Source organism: Haemaphysalis longicornis, unplaced genomic scaffold, assembly GCF_048455015.1.
Source record: "Haemaphysalis longicornis isolate Haplotype H1 unplaced genomic scaffold, Haemaphysalis longicornis Haplotype H1 scaffold_6, whole genome shotgun sequence".
NCBI lineage: Eukaryota > Metazoa > Arthropoda > Arachnida > Ixodida > Ixodidae > Haemaphysalis > Haemaphysalis longicornis.
In genome coordinates this window covers 113,881,614-113,899,840 of record NW_027526407.1, presented here as the reverse complement: position 1 = coordinate 113,899,840, position 18,227 = coordinate 113,881,614, and the positions used below count along the sequence as shown (strand labels likewise).

Here is an 18,227-nt window from a genome sequence, read left to right as displayed (position 1 = left end):
ACGAGCTGTTGTATGAAGCAACAGGCTTGTACAGTCACGGAAAAATTAAACGTGAACACGAAATTATGAACCAGGACACGCATTAAATTGAAAAATATCGCCCATGGAAATGGAAAGAGCATTTCTAGCAAGAAATCATCATTTACAGCCCCATTTCTGACTTTATTTATAGATTCTAACTGGAATCGACAGCTTCTAACTAGAAAATGCTTAGTCTAGCTAGAGACGATTATTTCAAGCCTGCAGGTTTTTTTTTTCTCCCGGCTGGACTGGCAAATGCTAGCTGGAAGTAATAGCTGCCAGCTGGAAAAAAATCTCAACCCAGCTAGAAACGAGCTAGAAACTGAATTTGTAGGTATATATTTTGCCTATTTCTAGCTAGAAGAAATTCCTGGTTCAACAATCAACCTAGAAAAAATATTATTTTCATACTGTTCGTGAATGTCCAATAATGGCACGCTATTGGTATATTTGGAAAGCCCCATTTCTCAACTTTGTTGCTGTAATTAAGCCACGCGTCAGTACGGCTTGCATGGAAAGAAATCACGCAATTTGTGTGTTCCGGTTCGTATTTTCGTGATCGCGTTCCATTTGTCCGTGACTCTGCTCCCTAGCTTGCTTTAAATTGTAAAATTATGTTTCTGCTGATAATTAAGCCATGATAAGCATGTCACATAATCGGGCCTCTTCTCTATTGCCCAGACAATTCAAGAGTTTCCAAGGGGAAACATAACTCCATGCTTCAAAGCCCCGTGATAATTCCGCAAGGGGTTTCGAAGTTTTTAAGGATTTTAGAAGCCCGCTACCGTGCGGGTACATGAAGAGAAAATACAACCTTGTTTAAAAAAAAAAGAGTTATACTTTAGTACCTCACTCATCTTCAGTCCGTCCACGAAAGACATTTTTTAACCGATGAAAACGCAAGAAACACTTGATGACTTTCAAATTTCGCGCCACAGTGACGTGTTATCGGCGCAAGTGACGTCATATGGGCCTGCACTAAAACCATAATTTTCAGGGGGTTAGGTGCACGTTAGCATTCAAGTGATTCGATCAAACGGAACTAGCGGCCCCACTGCAATCGTCCAGTCATGTGTCCTGGCGATTGATTAGTTCGGCCGCCGCCAATCGCCCAAACAAGATTCTGTGACGTCATAGAAAAGTTGCGGGAAGTTGGCTAGGGGGTCCGACTGCTTCACACGTTTTCTTTAATATCTCCGTTATTTTTTGGAAGTTTGCGATGAAATCGGTATCATTTTTATCAGGACAAAGCAGCCTTTCTAATGGACCAAACTAGTATTTTGTCTTCATGGCTCCTTTAATCTTTCAAGTGAACACATTTCGAGCATGTTGGGTCGGGTCGGCGGCAGTGACGATGTAGAGACCTCGCTGAAAAGTGGCTGGGAAGTCACCATTGCTTCATCACTTTTCCCTAATATCTCCAGTGTTTGTTTGAAGTTTGCCACAGAACTGCCACTGTTATTCAGACAAAGCAGTCTTTCTAATGATCCAAACTGCATCTGTTTTGTCTTCATGGCCCCCTTAACAACAAGCCAGAGAACTTGCAGCACAAAGCACACAATGGTAGCCTATCAGCAAACACTCATATGTTTTTGTGCTTCCTACTTCTGAATACAATAGGCCGGGCTTCAATCCCCTAAACGTCGAAATCGGAAAAAGTGTTTTGCCTTTTATATGCGTGCATCGTGTACAGGCGCGAATTATTATTCGAAAGTACGTTTGATTAATTCGCGAGTGTTTGTTGTTTGGTTCCATTCGCAGTGCAGTTTTACTGTTTCGGTTATTCGAAGTTTTCGATAACTCGAACTGTGCGAATAGAGTACATAAAGTTGCAAGCTTCTGGTTTGCTCTAGAAGCTTAACCCAAATGCAAGCTTATGCATGTAGTTGGGTTGGCTTTGTCGCACGACGCCCAAGCTATGCAAAAAAAAAAAAAAAGTGCTCTGGTTTCGCTGAATTGTTAACCCCGGTGGATAGCGAAAGCGTCACAGCCCTGGCTAGGCCCATTGCCGAGGTGTGGTTTTGCAATCATATAGGCAATTGCAATAAATACACTGTTTGTTCACCATCTAAGCTTTTTCACCTCACGGCGTCGTTTACGCCTCGCCGCTGCACGAGCGACCAAGGCTGCAGATGTTCGTCGACCTTGATCCATTGCACACGGCTTTGCGACGCACGTGGCCTACTGGCTTTCCTTTGCGGCGGCGGTCTCCTCGCCTTCCTCCCCAAGGTGGCGACACGGGTCTCGCACACGTCTCCGTTCCCTCCTCGCCTATCTCTCCCCGCCATGGAGTTAATACTACTCTCCCCGCCATCGGGCCGCTGCTCCTTGCACTATACCTGCACCCCACCAGGTGGCGACACGGGTCCAGCGCACGTCCCTTTCCCTTCTCGCCTAGTTCTTCCCTGCCGCCTATCTCTCCCCGCCATTAGGCCGCTGCTTCGTGCCGGGCGCTTGCAGAAGGGTGGTTTGACCTCTAGCTCTGAAAGTCAAAACTGGTCACTCCGCAAAGACTGCCCGAGGTAGCGTGCTGTAGCTTTTGCTACAAAAAGCCTAGGTAACACGAACGTGCAACCCATGCGGTAAATAAGTCTACGCTAGCTGACGTATGTTAGCTTAGGTAAAACGCTGCTTGTGTAAAATTTGTAAGCCGGAAACAAGGTTAACTCCTGTCAAATTGGAGGCCTAAGTGAGGCATCAAACGCCATTACTTGTCTGACTGCATAAGGTGCGGGTCATACCAGCTATATACATGCGAGCATGACTCTCTCAAGGGCGAAGCCCGTTAGGGCTGGGGCTGTCGGCGTCTCCTGTCGTCGTTGTATTCTCATGTGGTCATGGTACTAAACCACCGTGGCAATCGTTTTCCAACGCCTCACGCTAGAACAATTTAATCTCCGCGGGCAAAAACGCGCACTAAAAGAACACACCGGGACCCTCGTTTTTCGTTCACCCTTGCTTGCTTGCTTGCTTGCTTGCTTCTTCATTCCGTACGTACTTTAACTTCAAAATTTGCAGTTGTCAGTTTCGAATTTCACTTCTCTGTTTTCATAATTGGGACGTCGCGTATATCAGCATGCGCGCCGCATGGGAAGTGAGATATCTTACAATCTGAATATATAAGTGCACTTATACACTGCATGCTTTGCCCCTCCTCCCCAGGTTTTACGTTAGTGGATGACCCGGTTTTGAAAGCAAAGCATTACTACCGTACTTTCATCCCGCGGCTTTGCCATGGATGCGCAAGTTCACCTTTTGACCGCAGACACCCCCCTGCGACACACCCTTTGAAGCGCATCGTGTGATTCGCTGGGCCTGCTTTCGTTGCTGTGCCCGAGGCGCCGTTTTCAGTCATTCTGCTTAACCAGCAGTGGCGGCCGCCGACCAACCCCACCGCCTCCCACGCTGGGTTGTCTCGGGCTACGTGACTCGTCTTGCACCGCGTTTGCCATGAAAGAGGAACGCCGTAATCGTTGTGCGTGACTGCAAGCAAGGTGGGCCTCCTCCCGTGAACGTTGCAGGGGGCCAAATGGCTTTGAGACGTGGTCGGCAATACAGCTACATCCACGTTTGACGAAGCGAATCCACCACTGAACCAGACTAAGCCATAGCCATTTTTTTTATTCGTGTTTCAGTGTTCTTTCCTGGGCTTTTTATACCTATAAGATACACATCTTTTATTTCGTAAGTGAGCTCACTCATAACTTTTGATGCGCCTATTTTTGAATAATTTTTCTGGCTTTTCAAAATGCCACATTCGACCAATTATCTCTCCCCGTGTGCTATCGTACGGATTAAATTTGTTAACTCTGACAGGCATGCACATTAGTGCAAATGCAAAGCGTCGCACGGTTGGTTAGCTGTCAATTTTTTTATTCACGTTTCAGTCGTTCCTTTCAAGAGTTTCTAATTTCGTCTGCAATTTCTGCGGGAGCTATGCAAGATTTTCATTTTTGATTTTGTAGGTCAAGTTATATATGTATTAAACTTTATAACCATAATTATTATTTCAACGGCCAGAGGGTCAAATATACTTCCTCTATTCGCAAAATGTCAAGAAAACCACATTTCTTTATCGGTGGCAACTTTTTGCCAAAATTTTGTTCCACCACTTTGCCATCTCCTCTTACCACCAAGATCTCCGCTGCCGCACAGGAAGCGTAGTTGCAGTGAAGTGGACCGCCATCTGGGGCTGTGTGGTGGGTGCTCATTATAAAAATTATTTTCTCGCTTAAAACAAAAAGACTCCAATTAAACTGTCTGAAATAAATCCTCTTTGCACACCCTTTCAAATGAGCCTAAGCCTGTATTTTTACATGGACCACCACACAGTGCAATAAGCGTCTGACATGGACAATTTTGCAAATTTTTCAAATTTCACGTTTTTATCACACTGAAACTATCTGCTCCCCAGCTCCCATATTTTTCTTCCGCACTCATCGTCAACAATATAAACAATGTATGCAGCTGCATTGTCCCTACAAAAGTTTCGATAGCTGTAAAAAATCGTTAACATTGCTCAGAAACGCCACTTTGCTTCACTGCAACGCCCATTTTGAAACACACTAGTAGCAACTTCCAATGCACTGTAGCAAAGAAGCGCGCTTCTTTTTCTATCGCCTGGAAATAATTCACTGCACTGCGTGTATTATTTTATTTTTAGTTTTCGCAACGTAGTTTTAGTTTTCGCAACGTAGGTTTTTGTCACCACGGCGGTTTTCAAAAGGCTGAAAGAGACAGAATAATTTTTTCCCGCCGAAAATAGTCTAGGAGAATAAATAGTGTATGGAAGTGATCAATTATAAATGTTTATAGTGTAATCGGCGATGGTCGTCGAGTGAACTCTCTGGGACGTTTGGCGTGGAATGACCCTAGACGATACAACGTTGGTCATAAAATATGTAATCTCTATATATTTTCCAATACTATGAACCCTGGTGAGTGCAATAAGAGAATGCGTTTTTTGATGCACCGCTTGGAAATAATTTTACAGCTCATTAAAGCTTGGTAACACCATTGGCAAGGAATCATTTCGAATGCCCATTTCAAACATTAAAGTTCAATGAGCTGTAAAATTAGTTCCAAGCGATACATCAAAAAACCGATTCGGTTATTGCATTCACCAGGGTTCACGGTACTGGAAAATACAAAGACTACAGTTTTATGGCAAAGACAACACTGTTTTTTGTATTGTTTGACCGAAAATGTCTAATTATCTCTAATCATCTTTGGAGGTAATTGACTGACTCAAAAAAAAAAACGGCATATTCGAAATCAAAAGGGAAAAAATCAGCAAGACCAACAAGTTTGACACGTTTCGACCAACAACTGTTGGTCAAAAGCCTCGAAGCAGTCTTCCTGAAGGAAATCTGGGAAGGCAAACCTGAGAAAACCCACAACAAAGAAAGAGTCGCCGTCATCCCATACTTGCACCAGCTTATGAAAACTGGAAAGAAGGCCGGTGTCAGAGTGGTTTTTTCCGCCCCCAATAAGCTTTCGAAACTCTGCAGAAAGGTCAACAGCGACAACCGTAGCTTGGGACATTGGCCCTACACGAAATGCAGTCTCTCTGCGGTGTACAACATCCCACTGCACTGCGAGAAGTCCTACATAGGGCAGACGCGGGGCGTTGCATCAACGATTTCCTACGCGAGCATGCCAATTCGCTCAAGACATTCCAGGGGACCTACCTCGCTACTCATTGTGGAAAACATAGCTGCTCGTCTAAGCTCGACCATGCCTCGATTGTGACCGGGTACCCGGATCAACGCACACGTGAAGTTGCGGAGGCGTTCACGATCTACAAAATGAAGGACTTGTGCGTAAGCATGTCGTCAATCGCGCTGCATGGAGAAGTGATAAGTTATTTGGGCGGCGTGGCTGCGGTGGGCGACACCTCTGTTTGATTATCTTTTTCTAACCTTTGTTTGCCTTTCTTGCTTTGCTTGCGCTCTTGCTTTTTCATATATATTTCGCTCGTTCTTCCAATAAAATTTAGTCGTCAGCCAGCGCCTGTCCTTGTCAGCTTTTCTCGTCTTATATCCCTTGCGCTGTTTCCATCATGTAACTCGGAATTTTACGCAAAGTACCCATTCTGTCCAAACAACAATTCCGTTACTCGCACTAAGGCGTCCGTTCTTGGTTAAAAATTCCATTATGGTATGTATCGCGCAGTGGCTTGAGTGACCAGGTCTCGAAAAAATACAGGCGCTCCATGCGTGCCCCGTATATTTGATCATGCATGCTCACCGTATGCATGCACGCAGGCAAAGCCTGTAGCTCTGCCAGCAAAGGTTTCTGACACGTGTTGGGTTGAACACAGATACATAAAATTTATTTTTTTACAAATTCAACCCTCTGCCTTGTCCCGTGGCATCACCTAAAAAAGAGAAAGAAAAGAAAACAAGAGCAATTAGCAACTTAGCACAAATTTAAACCTAAAACTAAATTTATTTGTGTTACAACTTTCTCTGCTTCATAAATACGGACAGAAGAAAAAGGAGTGGTGAAAAAAAAGCTGCAGTAGACAGCTGGACAAGGCCGCAGTCTTCTTTCTACTCAACAGCAGCGTCGTGACAAGGCGAACGCGGTTATAACACCGAAAACCAGGAAAATAAACAATAAACGGCTTCCAGTAATGCATTTCTTTGCACCACACGTAATTCCCATTATCTTCAATGGGTGCACAAAAATAAGCAAACAAGAAAGCAAATAAAAGACACAAAAAAAGGCTGACCAGACATTTTGCTGCGCATGGCACATTGTTGAGGCTTCGAACATGTGTACACATCAAGATCAGCACACTCAAATGCATTTAAATGAGGGGGCAGAGTATTGGTAACCACTCTTTCCCGGTATTTCAAACGAGCCCTAGAGAACACCCAAAGTTCTTCATTCCTTAAATGGTAGTTTTTTTTTTTTTTTGTCGAAACCGAGCCAGATTACGCATATGGTTTATATTAGTTTCTACTTTAAGCTTTTCTTGCACTGCTCGGGCGTCGTGCAAGCAAGCCAGCCACACAGGCCATGCCAAGCGGTAGAGCCAACTTTTGCTCCGTAACTTGTTGAATTATAAACAATTGAACACTTCGGAGAGTTCAAATGGTAAAACGGTGCATGCTTGGAATTGAATTGAATAGCAAACACTGCTCACAAGGTTTTTGAAGTTTCGAGTATTCGGAAACCACTAATAACTGCTGGTAACGCCAAACGTTCCTGGCTTTGCCAGGGCGACGCACGTGTCTCCTGATTTCCGTATCTGTAGGCTTCCATGATGAGTCGACACGTGTCATCTTTGTGCACATTTTCTGCTCTCGCGCTCCCACAAGCTGGCTGGCTCCCTTTGCAGGCTTTACAATGTAGTTCGGCGTTCCTTTTGTGGAAATCTCATGCTCACGCTGCCTCACATTAAAGCAGCGTTTGGTTTGACTGATACAGTGCTTTAAATATAGTGCTCTGCGCTCTAATTATGAATCAGACCCAACTAGCTCAACTTTCCGTTCTACTGAACAGGAATGCTCTCTTTCTTGCTTAAAAAGAAGCCAATTTGTTTTGCTTTCAAACTATTAGAGCGTATAAAAACATTATGGATGCATTTACACTATTACACTGCAATTGTGCGAGTTACCTAACCGTCACTACTACCACTATCAAATGACATTCCCTTTGCAGCGTGGACCTGCATGGGCAAAGCGAATGTTAGTTATAGCTAATGTCGTTCGCTTGGAACGGCATTGACAGTGGCGTTCAGTGGTTACACAGACAAACTTTTGCTTGGCAAACGCCGCACATCACCTGGCCGAGCGTCTGAGGCCCCCCCGTCACCCGGGTGGTGGTTGTCCTAGGCGGTGGCCTTGAGGGTGTGCAGGGCCATCTGGGCGGCGCCCTCCCTGGTCTGGTGGCCCCCGATGAAGCCGCTGGCGTGGACAAAGATGCAGTCCTCGATGCCCGCCACCTGGCACAGCTGCTCGTCTCGCAGGCCCCGCCACTCCTCGGGCAGGAACACCCTGCACCACAAGGCTCCGTCACGGCACGCACTCAATCTCACCTTCAATGCCCTACAGTCGCTGCTTCAGGCTCAGTTTCTTTCCTGGAGCGATGAGGGAATGGCATCGGCTACCCGACTCCCCCGTAACTTCAACTGCCTTTTCGGAAGGTCTTAAGGCCACCATTCTTTGCAATACAGTCGATCCCAGATACGCTGAACCTGGACATATGTAATTATCGCATATATCGAGCAGTCAAAACATTTCCGTGGAAATCCTATGCAATAAAAAATTAAAGCCGTTCCAATCAACGTGAAAGCTGTCGGAAGTGCAGAGCAGTGATTCACCGTAATGGGCTGTACCACAGTTATCCGCTCACTGCTACCACCCAGTGCAATTCAAATTTCCCGCCTTCGCAGTGCTCGCGTGCCCCCTGCCTGAAACTGCACCAGCGGGAGTTCTGTTCTTTTTGTGCTTGCTTTTCTTTCCTCCCGCACGTGCGGGCATTGCACTGCCACTTTTTGTCGCTTACTACTATCGTAAAAACCAACCCGATGAGTGTTCCTTACTAAATGAACGTGAGTGCTGGTGGTTAATTACGTATATTTTCACTCAAATGTACCTACAGTTTTCTCTTCGCTAAACAACAGGGAGATGTAGGACAAGTTCCAGCGGTTAACGAGTTTCGAACGCTTATGACTGCATAAACTGCTTGGCTTTCGAAGCCTCTGGGTTACGCCGCGACAATGGAACGCCGTGTGGCTTTACTTGGGTCCAGCAAGTGAGCTATGACGACAAGGAGCGGCCCTAAAGTACTCTGCACTTAAAAGTATAGCACTTTTGTATGCGTGTATCGAACTCTCGTCCACTGTCCCATTCCATATTTAAAATGCTGCTACGCAAGTGCCTCTGCAAATACGCTTCTCCTGATGGAGTTGTGGGCAATGATGATGATAACTTCTCGCACGCCACATCGCTTGGGTTGCCCTCAAGACTTACTAAGAAACTCTATGCCTTCAACACCTGCTCAATGCGCTAGCCTCACGATCACAAGAATGCAGGGTGTGACGGGATGCGAAAGGAAAAGGGGAAACTGAGGGGAGGCGTTGCGACCTAGCGTTGCGTGCTCTACTGACATGGAGACCAGTGAAGCGTGGTGGTCGCTATAGCATAATGCATGTTCGTTTTGTTTGCAGCGGCATGTCTTTGGAGCCATGGTCGCGAAACAAAACGGAAGAATTTGGATTTAGCGACCACGGTGGACATCACTCGTTTGGGTGACGGCCAGGGAAAAGTTGTCGTCAGTTGCAGAAACATCCCAAATTCAAAATTCCTCGCAGCACATTTCAGCACGACATCACACATAAAACCAAAATAAACTGTTGCGTCGTGAGTTGCGAGCATTCTAATTCTAACTGCTTGCCGGGAACAAAGTTTTTTCTGCTTTCAACATGGCCATGTTTCAGGACCAGGGAACGTAATGGATACGCTGTGTGGTAAAGGAAGTGGTTGTTGACCTTTTCGTCCTAGTACGTCTGTGTGCTGAAGACAAGTGTAAATTGTTTTTTTTTACACAGTGCCAATGGAACCAAATGGCAGCTGCCACAAAGTGGGCAAGAATATGTGCAGTGCCCATTTTGTTGGAGGTAAGCCATTGACGGATCCAAGATAGCCGTCCTATGCTGCTATGATCTTCCCGCCGGTCTACGATAGCTGGAGACCGTGGCTCCCGTTGTGAAAGGCCAGTCTGTTTGCTTTATTACTTATCATTGGGTAATTATTTTCGTGGCCCTTTCTTGCGGTCTTTTCGAGGAACTTTTTGAAGATGTCCACCTTTCAAAAATTCCCGGGGAGAGCGCCGAACAGGGTGGAGCACAGCCCCCTCGCTCACCGGCATTCAAACGACCCGCTGGTACGGGGCACCCCCTGGACGCGCCAGCTGCCTGCCTGGTCCTGGTAGAGGACAAACTTGACCTCCCCGGCGATGTCCAGCTCTTCCTCCAGGGCCAGCAGGTGCTCTTTCCAGGGGCAGCCCCCTTGCGACAGGGTCACCACGCTGCTGCCAACCCCCTTTGCCGTCTCCCCATCGCCACCACCGACCTGCATGGCACGAAACAAACGCGCACGCACAAGCGCTCGACCAACTGCAACGCTCGAGATTAGGCAGCAAGGTTTTGCTCCTTGAGTTGGCGGCACACAATTGCCCCCGCCCCTGTTGGAGGCCAAAGTGTGCCGCAGGGGACCGTTCTTTCCCCTCTCTTGGTTGACATCAATAAGGCAGTTGGTGCGCTATTTCAGAGCTGGGTAAAAAAAATAAAAATAAAATAAACATTATGCAAAATAAAAAGAGGAATCAGCTGTTCAACAGGGCTACAGGAGAAAAAAAAAAGCATAAAAAGCCATTCCGTATGCACACTTCGCTTGAAGTCACACAATAACTACAACCACGTTCTCTGGTGGCCCACCATGCATGAATTCTCTCAACCAGAACATTCCGCCAGTATGCAAGTGCCTGTCGCGTACTCAAAAAAACACCCCATCGTGACAAAGGCTCGTGGTTCCTGTCAATCTGCACTGGGAGTACAGGCCGGGTTCTGCCACTCTGGCATCTTTCCTTTCGAAGACCAAGCAACAGCAAACATGCTCGCTCAAAACAAGAAGAAATGAAGTTGAAGCCCCGTTCTTGATTTTTAAAAACCGTGCAGCAGATGATAAAAAAAGAGACTCAAAATGAACACTGTGCTTGTGTTTTTAAATGGCGTCAGTTTGACTGATGGTAAGTAAGCAGGGCTTGAGAGGCAGGTTCATAAGAGTGGATTTTCACAGCTCCCACGATAGCGTAAAATGGGGGGTCATTGAATACATTGGTGTATAGATTTGCGGTAGATCTCACTTGTCTGTTAATGTTGCACGTGTGTCATGAGCGCACGTGTATCTTGCTAGACTTAGCTTGTGCCCACGACACAGTGAGTGTGTGCCTACTGTGAACGAAGCATGGGTGTTGTCCTCCGGAGACAGGCAGACCGACTCGGACAGGATGATGGGGGTGGCAAACTTGGGTGACAACAGCCAAGCGTGTTTCCCCGCACAGGCTGCAAGTGTGCGTGTGTTCATCATTATCATCACCACCACCACCATCATCATCAGCCAATCTACGCCCACTGCAGGGCAAGGGCCTCTCCCACAGATCTCCAATTATCCCGGTCCACCGCTAACTGCAACCTATTTATCCCCGCCAACTTATTGCTGTCATCTGCCCACCCAACTTTCTGCCGCCCCCTGCCGCGCTTGCCTTCTCTAGGGGTCCACTCTGGTGCTTCCGCATTACATGCCCCGCCCACATCCATTTCTTCTTCTTAATTTCTACCAATATGTCCTTAACACGCGTTTGCTCCCTGACCCACTCCGCTCTCTTCTTGTCCCTTAATGTGACACCTATCATCTTCCGTTCCATTGCTCGCTGAGTCATCCTCAATTCAAGTTAAACCCTCTCAGTGAGCCTCCAAGTTTCTGCCCCGTAGGTGAGTACCGGTAAGACGCAGCTGTCATACACTTTCTTCTTCAGTGATAATGGTAGGCTGACATTCATTATCTCAGAATGCCTGCCGAATGCACTTCACCCCATTCTTATCCCGCGTGTGTTTATCGTTGCACAAACAAGCTGTCCAGCACCTAGCCCCTCTTTCCTCCTCGTCCCAGAATGGAGCCCACTGGACTCTTCTGTGGGTGTCAAACCTGATTGCCGCTGGTCACGGTGACCGCAGGCAAGTAACGAGCTCGAGGCTTGCTCTCGACACTGTGACCTCACGGGCTGCGCCTAAGCACGCCTCCAAAGACGCCCGTGAAAAAGAAAGTCTGACTGACGACTTGGTGCTAGACCCTTCAGTTATTTACCCATTCAAAATACACCTAAAGGCCCTCAAGCAGGAGGGTATTCCAGTCTAGTCCACTTATAACAACATCCAAATGACAAGGAAATCCCATCGCTATAACTGATAATTGTTGCAAGCCGGTTGCGCAAAAAATGAAAAAGACGAAACAGAGGTAAAAAAATTTCTATTCACATGCAAGCAAGGCCTTGCAAAAAAGATTCCATCGTCGGTGGGCTTTGTATGCTTGACTCAAAGTTGGCGCACATTTTTTTTAAAGGAGCCATGAAGAGAAAACAAAAGTTTGTTTTATTCAAAAGATTAGGTGTTTCATAGTACCCCAAGCGCTTTCCCGGAAGCAAATGATGCTCTATTCACTGAGAAATAAGGCAATTGAAGCCAAAATTTTAAATCTCCCACTAAAATTGAACATTCCGTGACGTGTACAATGGCGTCATAGAGCCGGTCCATGAAACAGATACTTAGTATGTCGACTCCATATAGCACCCACACGCAGGAGTCCACCGAGACGGCGGCCATTTTAAAAATACTAGTAAAACCTAGTGCACCCGCAGCCCTAGTCATGGATTCGCCTGATCCGGAGAACAAAACTCTCGCCGAGGAGCTCGGGCTTGCATTTAACAACCTCACACCACTTGAACGCTCAATGCTTCTAAGTGCACGAGCGGCAAGAGTTGTGGGATACGCGGTGGACGGGAAAGCGACCATTCCGCGATAGCCACAACAGACGAACGCCCTGCCGTCGGCACCGCTGCCTCGTCAGCCCCGTCGCGACGGACGAATACAGACTGGTACGTATGTGCCGTATTTTTATTACGGTTAATAATACAGTGTAGACCATTTATAACGTAACCGCTTATAGTGCGGGACCGGATATAACGCGGGTTTTTGCGACCACCGGTTTGCCTCCCATAGAACTCAATGCATAAGCATACCGCTTAAGATGCGGTTGGCCGAAGCACAATACCGTTTATAGTGCGGTTTTTCGGCGGGTCTGCTTATCTACCGGCGCAGCTGAGGCATCATTTTAGGGTAGCAAAAGAAAAAGAAAGGATGAAATCGGCCATCTGATGCAGCGTGCACCCCTTGCCCCTCCTCTAACGTAGACACCCAAAGAAAAAAAAATAGGCACCCTTTAGTTCGTGCGTACCTGATAACCACAACTGTCCTTGCTTAATGCACCTCGGAAGATAGCGACAGACTCCCCATCCGCGCGCAGCAAGTTGATTTTATTTATCGTGAACCGCATGGTCCGTTTTCGCGCACGAATCGTTCACATCGGCGTAGCGCGCGAGTTTTTTTTTGGGTTTTTTTTTTTTTTTTCGTGCTCGTGTCGGCGATTCCGCGCTCGCGGTGGCTTCTTCGCGTGGCAGTGGGAGGAGCCTGACGACTTGCACCAATGGGGAGACGCGTACCTAATGGCGGGAGATTCGAAGCGCTCCGCTCCGAGCCGGCTAGCCGCGCCAGAGATGTTTAGGCTTACCACCGCGGTATTTTTTGATGGGCGCTTTCACAAGCAGCGTGGATGGCAGTTTATATTCCACTTTTCGCCCACATTATTAGCTCTTTTCTTGCATGAGCATCTTTGCTTGCGCCCCGTGCGGCATTTCAGCGAGCGGTTAGAACTGGAACTGCCTGCACCGCTTCACGGCCAGTGCCGACGCCATGTTGCCGCCTCTTACCGCGCCGCCCACACAACGCCAGTTGTATCCGCGCTGGCGTGCACTGCACGTTTTCGCGATACCAAATCTACCACGCGGTTCACGCTTTAGAACGTTGTTGCAGATAAGCCACCGCTCTTTCCCTTTCCGAACATTCGAGCCGCGCGAAGCCGAAGATTTCCACCACCAGTACGTTGCGCTGATAAGCTGCCGCCTTCGGCAAGGTGGGGTAAAAAAAAAAAAAAATCCCGCGGGCGTTTTTATCACGTCTTGCGGCGTCTGTTCATAGACGCTAAAAACGCAGCCATGGTCTTTCAAAACAAACACAACGGAAGTTAAAGCCGCGCTCGCCGTTTGTGAGACTGCGCTTTTGCCCTGCAGCAGCGGCTGATGTGAAACATAATACGAAATATAGACCGTGCCTTCGTTTTTAAGTGCTGTGCGTTTGAGTGATGATAAATATAGGTTGACTTGAGAGATGGGTGGCGATGTGGTTGAATTCGCGCGTGTTTTGGTTATAGTGCGGTACCGCTTATAGTGCGGATTTTTGCGGCTCCCGCGACATACGTTATAAGCGGTCTACACTGTAGTTCAATTTCAGTAGCAGTATCGCTTATGCCAGTTGGCCGGTGTCGTGTATGGAAAGCCGTTCGCGCGAGCTCTCTGCTTCGACCAGAAAGATACGAGCGTCAATGCGCGGTGTTTACGGCATTTTTCCCCCCAAGGTCAGAGCGCCTCGAACCCGAAAATTCATCTGCGCGACGGCGAGATGTCGAGCTCGGCCAGGCGGTAGTTTAGTACGCATTGGCGCACACGCTTGCGTGTTCGTTCGGAACTTCAACCGTTTACTCCACCGTTCTTTGTCATAAAAAGAATGTGCAGTATGTTTCACGGGCATTTAGCTCGCTATGCAAACTGTAAGCCCTGCCTAACATGCGTTTGCTTTTGCCGGCCTCCGCCAATCGCAGAGCATTTCCAAGTGACATCACAGGTTCTGTTGCGGAAAATGAGCTGGTGGGTCGCATGGTCATTTCCTTTTTTCCTAATTATGTAGCTTATTTGAGCGAAGTTTGCGTTATAAGTGGTGTCGTTATGGTTCTAACGAGGCAATCTTTCGAATGAACCAAACTTATGTTTTCTCTTCATGGCTCCTTTAAGGAGGCACATGGGTCTTTGATCAAAAAGTTTATTTTCACAGTTATGACGATAAAAATTGGGGGACATAGGCAGTTTTTCATTCTGATTGTAGATATAAAATTTGTTTGTGGGTATAAAATGTCTGTGGGTATATAAGCGCATCGTTCAACTTCTGCATTAACTTTGACAGGACCGCTGAATGGAGACAGACAGACAGACAGACAGACCAAAATTTCTGTGTTCAACTAGCCCAAGAAAGACTTTTAAAGGGGCCATGCAGACAAAACACAAGTTTGGTTCATTTGAAAGATTGCCTGGTTAGAATCATGCTGGAACCACTTTTAACATTAACTTCGCTCAAATAAGCTACATACAGTTAAACCTGGATGTAACGAAATTGAAAAAAGTTCGCAAATTTTCGTTACATCCAGGTTTTCGTTACATGCAGTTTTCAAGTAAACACCAGGGAAATCATCACGAACACCAAAAAAAACATGCGGCAGATGCCGATTTAGCGCAACTTACCTCAAATGTTTATTTAACACAAAAAAACTGCGTTATTTTCGCCTGTGTGTTTCGCGTCAAAGACGACGCAACGCGGCGGTCCAGAGAAACGAACTCCTCCAAAGCTTCCGCATCATCCTGCGAGCCGACGTGACGGCGCAGCACGTCCAGCGCATCCAAGACCTTTGCTGTAGGCAACGGGCTACGCCTAACAACAGAACACCTACCGGACCAGCCTAACCAGAGTGCGCTCGCCCGTTCGGCACGGCAGCGCCACCAGACGTCACAAAACATCGATGCTCGCATGGATGGCACGCACTTGCTTGCTGCAATCGTATGCGTTCTACCCGCCATCTTGCCCCATATTTTTTCCCCTATTATATAGAACTTGCGCGTTGTATTTACAAATTTTTAGTAGTGTTACGGCTCAAAATCATAAATGATCAGTGCCGTGAATTCGTTACATTCAGGTCGATTACCGCAACACCTTCGTTACGTGGAGGTCACAAATACATGGACTTCTATGGAGATGGAGTTGGGGATTGGAAAAAATTTGTTAAATCCAGGAATTCGTTACATGGAGGTTCGTTACATCCAGGTTTAACTGTAATTAGAAAAAAAGAGAATGGCCGTGCGACCCACTAGCTCATTTCCCGCAGCAGAACGTATGATGTCATATGTGCCCAGCTGTGCGAGTGGCTGAGGCCGGCAAAAGCAAACACAAATAAGGTAGGGCCTATAAGCTTGCCGAACGAGCTATTCGCGCTTACATTTAGGGCAAATTCTGTTTATAGTATTAACAATGGTGAGATAAATAATGGAAGTTACGAAAGCACACACGTAATCATAGAAGTACCGAAGCGCACTGCTGCTCGTACTGTGGCGCTTTGGGGTTGTCTCAGATGACACTGGCCGATTGGCGTAAGCGATGGTGTCTTACGTGACCATATTTGTCGAGCGAACAGAATGTTTAAAAAAAAGCCAGGTACAAATACGGTCAGAAACAAAGGAAGAAAACAGTCCATCGTGGTATGGTGGCGCCATCTAGATTGACTAACAGCAAACAAGGCGCCCCAGCACATATGACATCATTTGCAGACATCACGAAAGCACACGATTTGGCAGGAGAATTGAAATTCCAACTTCTAAATTCTAACTTGCTTCTGGACAAGCGCTGGGGGCATCACAAATCACGAAATCTTTCGAATAAAGCAAATAAAGCAAACAACAAAGCCCCTTCAAAGAAGAAATGCGCTAAACAGAAATTGTACAATGAAAAGGCGCCTCCCTCCAGCGTCGTGGGTGGGCAGCTGTGTCTGCAATGCCCGGCTGGTGGCCCCCCTCACCTTGTGGCGCTTTTGCAGCGCTGACAGGACCAGGTCACGGGCAGGCAGCCAGCTGGTGGCGTAGAAGCGCACCCGCTCGAGGAACTCCTCGCCTGCCAGCCGCATGGCTTTGCCAAACTGCTCCTGCAGCCGGGAACGAAAGAGGGGGAGGAAGCCAGCAAGGGCACGCCGCTTTTCGCTGCACCAACCGACGTTAAGGGGGGACGTGGGTCTTAAAACAATTTCGGTTAATTTTTAAAAGAACTGTATGAATAAACGTGCCAGTCTTGCTGCTTTTCCCCCAATGATTTCAAACATTTCACCATTTTTTGAGTAAATCAATCAGTTCCAAAGGTAATCAGAGATAATGAGCCTTTTTTGGAGGAACAACATACAAAACAGTGTTGGCCATAAAACTGTAATCTTCATATTTTCCAATAGTACGGACACTGGTGAATGCACTATAGGAAGGGGGTTTTGACACATTGCTTAGAACTAATTTTACGGCTTGTTAAATTTGAGCGACACAAAACTTTGTTTTACGTCAACACAGGATGATGGCATGCCGCCGCCAGACGCTGTCACTCAATTGATTGATTGTAGGGGTTAAACGCGCCAACGCAACACAGGCGATGAGGCGCGCCGTAGTGGAGGGCTCCGGATTAATTTCGACCACCTGGGGATCTTTAACGGCTGTCACTCAATTAGGCATGTTAAAAAATAAAAATAAAAAATAAGAAAAATTAGTTTGAATGGCGTTGAATGATACTAGGGATGCTCCACTGAAAGCGTCGTCGAAACGTGCCCTCTACAATGAATTCAGGACCAGTGGGAGGGTGGCAAAGTGCTTCCCTGCAATGCTGACAAGGGTACCTTATCGGCGGCAGGATGAACGAAGCCGTTTTCTTTGATTAAACGGTTGAAAAATTTTGCCTTACTCTAAACTTGTGCCTTTTTTCTGGTTTATATATATATACGGCATTTAGAAGAGGCATGAAAAAAAATCTTGATGTAACGGCTGCACATTTTCATTATGCAGCGGTCTCAGTGCTAACACGTTACACGCTCCCGTCAGAAACAATTTTTAAATTGAGGCATGACGTACCCTTCACAGAAGCTATTTGGGAATATTACTAGAGCAGCCGACCGTTTCGTCAGACTCCAAAAATTCGGGCTTGCTGGATATTCCGGACTTTCCTGAGGAACTGCCAGTTGTCCCATAAGAGAGTAATGGCTCACACATTTTTCCGGACTGCTCTTTTATTCGGACTATTTTTCGTTCCCTTCCAGGTCAGAAAAAAATTGGTCGGCTACTGTACCTGTAACGTTAGATACGAGACATTATGTATTAAATACAACGTGTGCACTAGGTGGATACCGGCCTCAAATTCTTGTGCAGCAGCGTGCATGCATGTGAACGTTGCGCAGTTCCTTCCGAACCATTACTCAGGAATTTATGTTTGTTGCTGCATTTTTTTTTGTTCCACAGGACATTTCTTGTCAAGCGGATATCGAGGGCTTCTTCTATTTTTTTTTCTTTTTTGCACCAGTTGCTCGAGCTTCCCTAAGAAATGGTCAATTTCACCCTTCACATTAGTGATCGCGAAGTGTTAGCTTTGAACCAGAACTATGCGGACTGGGCCATCAGCTCCTTTGAGTTTGCTTTTGACACAGTAAGCACAGGCATAGTTATAACAATGGCAT

The 18,227-nt window shown here is 46.7% G+C and overlaps 1 protein-coding gene across 1 annotated transcript in view; it reads right to left on the bottom strand.

Moving 5' to 3' along the window:
• Positions 1-6,333: 6,333 nt before the first annotated feature.
• Positions 6,334-18,227, bottom strand: part of LOC144141124 (MYG1 exonuclease-like) — a 36,686-nt gene continuing 24,792 nt past the window's right edge. The window contains exons 6-9 of the mRNA XM_077672650.1: positions 16,545-16,667; positions 9,898-10,106; positions 7,816-8,027; positions 6,334-6,400 (exon numbers count right to left, since the gene is read on the bottom strand). Of these exons, the coding sequence (XP_077528776.1) occupies positions 7,862-8,027; positions 9,898-10,106; positions 16,545-16,667 (498 nt within the window). The 3' untranslated portion in view covers positions 6,334-6,400; positions 7,816-7,861. The remainder of the gene's footprint in view (positions 6,401-7,815; positions 8,028-9,897; positions 10,107-16,544; positions 16,668-18,227) is intronic.